Source organism: Poecilia latipinna, unplaced genomic scaffold, assembly GCF_001443285.1.
Source record: "Poecilia latipinna isolate Pla-1442-1.1 unplaced genomic scaffold, P_latipinna-1.0 Scaffold2714, whole genome shotgun sequence".
In the NCBI taxonomy this organism is placed as follows: Eukaryota; Metazoa; Chordata; class Actinopteri; order Cyprinodontiformes; family Poeciliidae; genus Poecilia; species Poecilia latipinna.
Genome location: NW_015115330.1, coordinates 146,459 through 156,626, shown reverse-complemented (window position 1 = coordinate 156,626; position 10,168 = coordinate 146,459). Strand labels below are relative to the sequence as shown.

The 10,168-nt window shown below is 45.5% G+C and overlaps 1 protein-coding gene and 1 long non-coding RNA gene across 2 annotated transcripts in view; one reads left to right on the top strand and one right to left on the bottom strand.

The window, feature by feature from the left end:
* The first annotated feature begins 3,946 nt into the window (after positions 1 to 3,946).
* LOC106938865 (uncharacterized) overlaps positions 3,947 to 10,168 on the top strand; it is a 23,872-nt gene continuing 17,650 nt past the window's right edge. Inside the window, exons 1-2 of the long non-coding RNA XR_001422708.1 lie at positions 3,947 to 4,413; positions 8,792 to 8,798. This is a non-coding gene — a long non-coding RNA (uncharacterized LOC106938865). The remainder of the gene's footprint in view (positions 4,414 to 8,791; positions 8,799 to 10,168) is intronic.
* LOC106938863 (homeobox protein CDX-1-like) lies at positions 5,140 to 9,889 on the bottom strand. The gene is made up of 3 exons (XM_015021055.1): positions 9,070 to 9,889; positions 6,074 to 6,222; positions 5,140 to 5,860 (listed from the first exon to the last, which is right to left on the bottom strand). Exons 1-3 carry the CDS (start codon positions 9,518 to 9,520, stop codon positions 5,636 to 5,638), a joined length of 825 nt encoding a protein of 274 aa, XP_014876541.1. The 5' UTR covers positions 9,521 to 9,889; the 3' UTR covers positions 5,140 to 5,635.

Genomic DNA, 10,168 nt, shown 5'->3' with positions numbered 1-10,168 from the left:
ATGTGTTCTAAAATGGCCGGCTCAGTCGGCCTCAGTCACTGAGGCTGACTGATACCGGACCTTCCCCACTGGAGCCCAGCTGGGCCCAGCTGAACCTACCCGACCCACCTGGACCTTGAGACCAGCAAAACCAGGAAGAACGTTCCAGAATCGAGTTGGAGGTGAACACGGAGCTGCAGAGCAGCGTTTCTCGGATGGCGCCACTTCCTGGTCGGCCTCCTGCTGCTGCCGGATGAACTTTGACCCCAGATAAGAGGCCAGGATGTTGTTCCTCATTAACAGAGATCAGCTCCCCACCGGACTGGGTCGTAAACCTGCTGGTTCTGCTTGAGTCCCACAGTCAGGCTGCAGACTTGGAGAAGCAGAACCAGCGGGTCCGATTACCAGTTTACTCAATTCACAACCCAAAACAGGGCTTTGAACTAGAACCAGTACTTTCCAAACAGCAGAAATGTGATGGATCCAGAACCGGGCTGGAGTTCTGGAGATGGTCCAGAGCATCAACTCCATGTGGGTCGGGTCCTTCTGGGACCAACAGAACCAGCTGGTTCTAGTTCTGCCTCTGTGTTCTACTGGTTTTCAGCAGATTAACTGTCAAACTAACGCAGGAGTTTGAAGCATTTTGATTGGTTGTTGGCCTGTGAGCCCGCCTCCACCTCAGGATGAAACCAGGTCAGAACTGATCCTGCATGGTTCTGGTGGTTCCAGCCAGACCTAGCCGGGTGGCAGCAGACAACATTCATTGATTGGCCAATGATTTATCCGTGATGAGGCCATAGCAGTTAGCTAGTTAGCTGTTAGCTAGCAGTAAATCGATGATTCTGTGGTCTAACCTTCAGGTCCAAACTGTTTCACAAGCCGGATGGAGCGACCTGCAGTGACCTGACACACTGGGCGGCGATCGCCGCCAGTGGTAGATAAGCTGAATGACATCATCAGAGTGTTGCCACGGCTCCTGTGAGTGAGTGTGGCTCCGCCCACTTCCTGCCCAGAGAGGAACACTCTGCCAGAGGAGACACACCAACCTGGACTGAACGAGACGCTACCCAGTTAGAGGCAGATGGGACTGATTTTACTGGTTCTCCATCCAGCTATGTTTGATCTGATCCAACATGGCTGCTGGCAGCAAGGGAAGCCTGCAGCATGATACCACCTCCACCATGTGGACCTCTTGTTTGCTCTGTCCTCCCATGATGATCCAGTCTCTGATGGTCCAATAGGGACCAGAACCTGGTTGGACCTGATCATTTGTCCAATAATCTGTCGGCATGGAAACTGGGTGGAATGGGCGGGGCATTAGGCGGGTTAAAGGTTCTGACCGATCAGAGAAAACCTGCAGATTATCTGAGCTTCTATAGCAATCGGATGTTTAAGACAACGTCTCCATCACATCCAGACATTTTAATGTCTCTGACTCAAATTAAGGAAAATTAATATTAGAAAATGTCAAAAATATGAAAATCAGAGGAAGAATCAGCTTCCAGATCACTTCAGGATTAACTTTTTATTCTGTTTGGGACGTTTCCCCCTCAGAGATCTGCAGCTCCGCCCTCCTCCAACATTTCTGTGTCTCTGAGGAGAAGCCATCTTTACTGCGTCCATCCCATAATAAACTTTATGGCTTCGCTCTCATTACGTCTGTTTGCCCAAAAATGAGGCGAAGAGCAGCAGCTGCTGCAGAGGATCCACCCAGATACTCTGGATTCCTCTGACTGGGAAGACTGGATCTGATCAGGTTAAAAGGATCCATATCTGATCCAGATCAGGTCCTCTGTTTCTATCAGTACATATAAACAGACCTCTAACAGGTTTAATCCAGTTAGATGTTCAATCTGCAGCTCGGTTTCTTTCATGAATAAACTGAATTTAATTCTTTGATGTTTTCCAGAATAACTACAGAATTTCTCCATTAAATGTTGAATTTATTTTTTTAATATCTGGATCATGTTTTTCTCTTCCAGAACCTCCTGCAGCTCAACTGGACTTTCTATCATGATTTTGATCATTTTGCTTCATTTTACTCAAACATCATCATCACTCCTTACTTAGTCTCTGATTGGCTGCTGCTGATGCAGCTCTACATGTGACTGGCTGATCAGGCCCTCCTGGTAGCTCAGCTCCCAGGAAGCAGAGTGGAGCTCAGAAAACCAACAGAACAGGGCTTTCTCTGAACCAATTCTATCAGGAGACAAGGTTAGGGGGTTGGGCTAACCCCAACATCCAGAATGGATCAGAACCAGATCCAGAATGGACCAGAACCAGAATCACATCCAAAATGGACCAGAATCAGACGGAACAGAACCGCTGACAGAATTAAAACATTCTGGCTCCATTAAAGACCAGCAGCTGGTCCGACCCATCAGAACCTTCAATCCTTCTGGTACCACTGGGCCGGCTCTAGTGGATCCTTTGGTTGGAATAAGATGCGATAAAATTCAGAGTGAAACACTGAGAAGAACATCCTCTGGACCTGTGATGTACTTGATGTATCAGAACCGACCAGATGTACTTCAAATTTATCTTGTGGTGACCTTCAGGGACCTCCTAATCCAACTTGTTCTGACCCATTTCGACCTAGATATTCTAACAGATCCCGACGGTTTAACTTTCCATCACAGATTTCCTGTCAATAGTATCAGAAAATTACCTGGTTTAAGTTTGTTAAATTTTCACCTTTAATCCTGGAAAAATATTTTAAAACAATTTTTAACTAAAAATATGACCCTAATAATCAGGTTTCCAACATTTTTTCAGAGTATTTCTGTTTCTGCTCAGAGTGACTCACATTTTCACACTCAGGTCACATTAACGAGGGGGTGTGGCCTAAACATGCGACCTGACGACATATGCGCTTCATGACGTCAGCTGCAGATGTTACAGATGTTAATGAATTATATAGACGATAAGGGTTTCCAGGCTAAGGTGTTTATGACTATAAATAGGAACGACTGATTTTATCAGGTCACAAAAATAAAAATATTTCACTTTAATTCATAAAGTTAAAAATCAATCGATTGGATTCAATAATCTAGCGTATGAACGAATGGATCTGATTTAAAAATATTAAAATAAAATATTTGATTTTCTCTCAGCGGTTCTGAATATGGTTCAGAACCGTAATGAGGTTCTGATACATCCTGAGCTGCTGGAGCGTCTGCAGCCTTGGAACAACTGACCTGATAAACCTGAAGGCAGCTCCGTTGCCACGGCAATGGAGAGCCAAGGCCAGGAGATACCTGGTCATAATCAGCTTCACTTCATGACAGGGTGATTTATGATTTAAGCTTTAAAGATGTTTGATTCAGAAACAGAAACGGATCAGTTCAGGAGTTCCTCAGGGCTGACGGCTCGAGTCTGTTTAAATTTAAAGCATTTTTAAAACCATTGATTTCTAAGAGTTTCAAGACAAATGATTCCTGAAGATCTGTTTCATTTGGTGACAGAACGAAGGTCTCAAGTTCAAGACGCCAGCCTCCATGGTTAGCTGCCACACACACACACACGCACACACACACGCCCGGGACAGATAGTGTGTATCAGCGTCAGATAGGGCTGTTGTTGGAGGACAAAGGTCTCAGTGTGGACAGATAGCAGATCCTGTGTTTGCCCTTTGGACGCCACACCTCAACCGATGCGCCGCTCAGCAAACACGGTTCTGTTTGAGCAGAACTCCAGAACAGCTTATTAAAAACAGACAATCGATGCTCCAGGTCCGATCAGGCCCAGTTCAGTGGTTCCACCAACATGTCTGATGGTTCTGTCTGGTTTAAATTCTGATTCCTGAAACATTTGATCTTTGCACGTCGAGGCCGAGCCAATCAGCAGGAACGGGACGTTTACTCGACCAGAACATCCTGACTGGGTCTGGTTCTGGGTCTAGGGTCTGGGTTCTGGACCCAGGAGTCCAGGACAGCAGAGCAAAAATACGAACACAAACTTTTACAATAAAACCTTTAGTTTTTAATAAAAACGACATTTAAAATGTACAAATGATGAATTCTAAAATCACCAACATTTACAGGAAATCAGAGCAAAAACAAACATCAGCAGGAACTTCTGTAGAACCCAGCTCCTACAGAACTGGACCAGAACATGAACCAGATCAGAACCACCAAGTGGGTCAAGATCTGGAGTTCTGATTCCAAACATTTCAGCTTCTGAATGTTGAAACTTTGAGTTGGAAAGTTTTTCCCTCCCGGTTTAAGAGTTTTACTGGATCGATGGACCAGACCAATTAAAGTTCTGGTCCAGATTCTCCCTCAAGAACTTCTCTGACAACGCTGTTACCATGGAAACAACGGTAGGAGAGGCTTTGATTGGTCCGGCAGAAACAGGAAGTTTAATTATTAATGATTAATGTTTTCACAGACTGGAGTGGAACACCGGTTACCAGTTACTGGTACCCTGATGGGAGTTACGTTTACTTTAACTGACTCTTTGTTTTCTAATCATGTTTTAATATTTAAACAGTTTTTTCTTTTAAATCTGTGGATTTTTTTACTTTTTTTTAAACAGCTTAATTATTTTCAGGACGTCTGATGTCATAATATTTATGCAGATTGCATCAACTTTCCTTCAGACGTTTTATTAAGGATTAAATAAATATTCAAGTTATTGTTATGTTTCCATTCTTTTCTAAATAAACATAAAATTTGTTTCTAGTTCTTTCTTTGTCTCTAAATTCTGAAAATAAAATCGATTGAAGAAGAAAATACATAAATAAACATTTGACTTTAATCTGGACGCGTTTAATAAAAGTTTAGACCTTTTATGATGTTTTCAGACAAAATGATGATCCTCAGGATTAAAACTTTAAAATAAAAATATTCTCCTCAAACCTCAGAAACACGTCCAGCTGCTCCCAGATTGATCGAGTTATTATTGATATTATTATTGATGTTTAGTATTTCTGAGACGACTGACTGGTAAACATGCTGATAAATAAATCTGACAAATTCTTTATACAAATGTATAAAATTCAAAATGTTTTGGTTCTGATGATCACATGAGTCCAAATGATTAACTGTTATACAATAACATTATAAAATAAAACAACCTTTAAAAGCAATTATTTCTGTTTTAGTAAAATGTCCAATAAAAAGTTTTTCATTTTAATACAGTTTTAAATTATTTCTTGTCGAGTTTTAAATCCAAAAAAAAAAAAAAAAATGAGAAAATGGTTCTGATTGAAGTTTCCAAAACCACCAGAACCAATCAGAACCGATCAGAACCATCAGAAACATCTGGTTCTGACCATTAGTTTTACCATCAGCTGTTGAACCGTCTGAGGGTAAAAAAACGTAACGATGAGTCAGCAGGTCCAGATGAAGGTCAGAGGTGACAGCAATCTCTGCTGTTGGCTGAAGGTCTCAGATTCTGTACAGAGCGGGTCGGGTCCAGCAGCTCTACCAGAACCCAGGAGGAGCTCAGGGTTCACCTGACCTCCTGTCAGCCAATCAGAAACCAGAGCAGTTATTCCTGAAGCTCTGTGACATTTGAACCCCGAGTCTGGAGCTGATTGGTCCAACCACCAGAGGAGCCGAGTTCTGGACCAATCAGAGTTCTTCCAGCCATTCTGGATCAAACAGCCAGAGAAAGTTTGGTGGAAGGACAACTTCTTCTGTGGTTTTACCCCTCAGTACTCCTCCTTGATGTTCAGAGTCAGAGAAGACGGAGACACCAGCCCGTTGCTGCCGCTGCTGCTGGTAACCATGGCGACACTGCTGCTGCTGCTGAGCGCACCCCCTCCAGTGCTGCAGGTTGGTGGGGTGGGCGTGGTGGTGGAGGAGGCCGGCTGCTGCAGCTTCTTCTTGTTGATCTTCCTCTCCTTCGCTCGGCGGTTCTGGAACCAGATCTTCACCTGGAAACGGTTCAGAAAGTTGGTTCTGCAGAACGCGGCCGGTCGGTTTGAGTTTCAAAGATGATTTACTTAAAGATGCACGACAAACTTTTACATTACTTCAAATCGGTTAAAAACAGAGAAATCTACCACAGAGCCTCAACCAGGAAACTGTGGAAGTTCTTCCTGATGATCAGATCGGAGCAGATCAGATCGGATCGGAGCGGAGCATACCTGTCTCTCTGATAGGCTGAGCGCTGTGGCCAGCTCCGCCTTCCTCCGGATGGTGATGTACTTGCTGTAGTGGAATTCCTTCTCCAGCTCCAGCCGCTGGTGGTCGGTGTACACCACCCGGTATTTATCCTTGGTCCGAGTTTTCCCGTCTGGAACACAAAGAGAAGAGAGGCTGAGGATCCAGAGGAGGAGATCCTGACAGGTCACATGACCGACCATCATCCATCCATCCATCCATCCATCCATCCATCCATCCATTCCTTGTGAATATCAGATGCTTCACAGTGCTTATAATTATAACAGTTTTTAATGACATCACTTTCTGTTGGATTGATATGTAAATAATCAGTTGGTCGTACAGCGATCATTTTGACCAGCAGTGACCTGGTTCTGACCAACAGTGACCCGGTTCTGCTGCAGGATTTCTTCCTCTCAGCTGCAGCTGTTAATCACGCTGGCTGTCACTATGTAAAATGTGAGTTTTTGCAGGATGCCTGAGGCAGAGCGGTTCTCCCTGCTGCAGTCAGACGCCTTCATCCACTCAGTTTATCACTCGTTTATGGCCTCAGGGTTCACATGGCTGCTGCCTACATCACCCACAATGCACCTCGAGCCGAAGATGGAGGTCAGAGTTATTGTCAGGGAGTCACCAGCTGACTACCAGCTGCATCACTGTAGATATCCCAGATGCGGCCATTTTAGATGATTAGTCAACAATTAGTCATTCACTAAATTAGTTGGTAATTATTTCAATCATCAATTAATTCAATTAATTAATTGTTTCTGTTTGGATCAAAGAAAAGAAGCGGCTGGGGGCGGGGCTTATGGGACCTGCAGCCAATCAGCAAATTGGAAACTGATCGTCTCGTCTCATAACTTCACCGGACCGAACCAACAAACCGGGTTGGACCGTCAAACCGGACCAAACCGGTCCATAAAACACAACCAGGTACCGCTGGTGTTCTCTAGCTGGTTCTGATCCAGTTGGTTCTGTTCACAGATCTTCTGGTCCAGATGGTGGAGCGTCCATCAGGACCGGTTCTAACCCGATGAGCCTGGAACAGGAAGTCCTTCTGACCAGAGAGTCGGATCAGAACCAGAGTCCAGACAGAACCTTTGCAGTAAGTCAGAGGTGGCTCAGCAGGGTTTAACGGTTTTGAAGAGTCGGGTCTGAGGGGCCATCCTTCAGGCTGCACCGCGGACCAGTCGGACAGGTTTGGATCCAGAAGACAGAACCAGTCTGAGGAAACAGGAGGGAGCAGCTGGTGCCGACCCGACCCGGTCCGGTTCTGTCTGTCAGAGCCTGATAACCGGACCTGTTATCAACAACATCAACCAGAACCCAGACCAATGGTCTGGTCCGGTTCGTTAGTGGTCCAGCATTTCAGAACCAAAGGAACATCTGTCAGAACCGACACCGGCCCCATCCGATCAGAATCGACCCGATCAAACATGGGCCACAGAAACCAAGCAGAGCTTTGACCTGGAGATCAGAACCGACACCAGCCCGATCCGATCAGAACCGATCCGATCAGAACCGACCCGGTCATTTCCAGAACTGGATGTTCTTCAGACCCGTTTGAAGGTCCACTGCAGATTCTGACAGTTCTGGTGCTTTGACCTCTCAAGTCACCGTCTCTCCTGACCAACGGCCCACAGCAGCACACTGCCTCCACCATACTGGAGCTGAGCCTGGTTCTGACCCAGTACAGGTCCAGAACCGCGGGGTGGTTCTGTTCATCTCAGCCAATCAGAATGAAGCAAAGAAACATGAAAAAGAAAATTTTATAATTTAAATAAATAAATAAATAAATAAATAAATAAATAAATAAATAAATAAATAAATAAATAAAGTGACCTTATTTTATTTATTTAAATCAACAGAAAAAGAATCTGAAGTTAAAAGGTTCTGGATTGTTCTGAAAGGTCCAGACGTTCTGGTTCTACTGGGTTCTACTGCCAGGAAAGGATCGGGTTTTAATGGTCCAGTAGAGAGGAGGTGGTTCCGGGTTTTGGCTACTGTAACCATGGCAACAGCCCAGTTCCTCAGTATTATTCTGTCGATCAAATCAGGTTTTTATGAGTTTTGAGCCAAATTTCCGGAATATTAAATATTTCTGATGGAGAATCGATTTCCGTCAACCCGACGGAACCCGGGACTGATCCGGATCAAAACCGGTTGAAGGTTTTCCCTCCAAACTCAGAACCAGATTTGGGTTTCTATTTGGGTCAGAACAGGAGCAGTAACTTCTGTTCGGTTCTGTTCCAAGTACAGAATCGCAGGTCGAGGTATTAAACAGGACGGTGAGTCGGTTCTGATGGTTCGGTTTTCTCATTTTAGTTCCAGAATTGAAGAAACAGGCACCTAACTCCAGGTTCTGGTTCTGGTTCTGGTTCTGGTCCACTTCCAACTCTGACTGAGTCCCGCCTTCATCATCTCCTCATCAACAGTCTCAGGTGTGTCGGCCCGAACCGTAACATTTCAATTCATGAAGCGGTTTCATGACAGCTCCGAACCGAATCGGACGGACCGCGGCCCGAACCCGCGGCTCCACCCCCTCCCGCAGAACTCACACCGATAGATAGTTAGGATTTATTCTGGATTATTCGGAGTGAAATGTTTCGGTTCCGTTAGAGAAAGGCTTTTATAATAATAATAATAATAATAATAATAATAATAATAATAATAATAATAATAATAATAATAATAATTGTTAGTTAGTTAGTTATATTTCCTGCCAGAGTTATGCAGCTGTTGAAGCTGACTCGTATCGTCTCTGTTTTCATATCAGCCTCATATTAAAATGTCCAACAGTTCTCTGCTGGGAGCGGCGGGACTCCCGGTCCAAACTGCGCCGAATCGAACCACCAAGAACGTAACATTTTCCACGTTTAACTAAGAATAAACCGATTAACTTAAAGTTTTATAATGTTTAATTTCTGCAGCATCGGTACCGTCTGCCGGCCCAGTTGCTAATTTTGGTTCCGGTTCTTACTTGGGTTGCTGGGCGGCGCGGAGGTTCGGATCCAGTCGTACGGGTTCCTCCTTCTGGGGGACCCGGGGGACAGCTGCCCCGCGGACGGGTTGAGGGCGGCGGGCAGCAGCGCGGCCGACTGACCGGGGAACTCCTGGAAACTCAGCGCGGGCCCGGCGCCCGCAGTTGGAGCGCCCACGGCGGCGGCGTACTGGTGCGCGGTCCAGTCCTCCCGGGCCGGCGGCGGCGGGTAAACCGGGCTCCATCCGCCGGCGCCCGGCCCGGCCTGCTGCGGCTCGGCGCTCAAGCCGTGGTGGTGGTGGTGGTGGTACCCGGGGAAGTCCGGGTACTGCGGCGGGCCTGGTACCGGGAAGTTCTGGGGGCTGAGGCTGAGCCCCGGGTGGCGGCTCACCGGGTTCTGGTGTGGGTACATGGTGGGCTCCTTGTCCAGCTGCAGGTAACTGACGTACATCTTCCCAGGTGAGGGCTCTCCCTCAGCATACTGCGGCTCCAGCCTGCCTGCTGCCGCTCACCTGTCTGCAGGTGAGCTCTGTGTCCGCGTGTTCGTGACCTGCGCGCGCCTCCACCTGCTGCCTGCCGGCCGCCCTGCGAGTCTGCGCGCGCTGCGGCTGCGCCAGGTATAAACGGCTCTAGTCACATGGTCCGTTTATGGCCCGATATCCTCCTCTTCCTCCTCCAGGCTTCACCAGGAGCCCGACATCATCATCATCATCATCATCCTCAGGGGGGGCATTTACACTTCAAAGGCCCTCGCTCCATTTCTCTATAAAGAACCAAAAATAAACTGAACTAAAAATATCTGATCATTTATGACAGTTTAGTTAAATTCATTTTCATTTCAACTAAACTAAAATCTAAAACATAAGAAAATCACATTATGTACTTTTTTTTAAATTAAACTTTTTCAAACACTCAAATAATGTGCTTGAACTTAATATTACATTAATGTTTTATTTTCTCTTAATTATTGGCATTTATTTAAAATAAGTTTACATGAGTTTCTCCTTCATTTGATTATTACTAGTTAACGAATTTAATTACGAAATACGCCTTCAGCATAATAATAATAATACTGATAATAATACTACTTATAATAATA

Excerpts from the sequence above, each read along its gene's own strand:
- LOC106938863 (XM_015021055.1), bottom strand. The coding sequence starts at position 9,520 with ATGTACGTCAGTTACCTGCAGCTGGACAAGGAGCCCACCATGTACCCA. Across the intron at positions 6,223-9,069 it reads CGCGCCGCCCAGCAACCCAA|ACGGGAAAACTCGGACCAAG; the intron begins GTAAGAACCGGA and ends TTTGTGTTCCAG. Across the intron at positions 5,861-6,073 it reads TCAGCCTATCAGAGAGACAG|GTGAAGATCTGGTTCCAGAA; the intron begins GTATGCTCCGCT and ends AACCGTTTCCAG.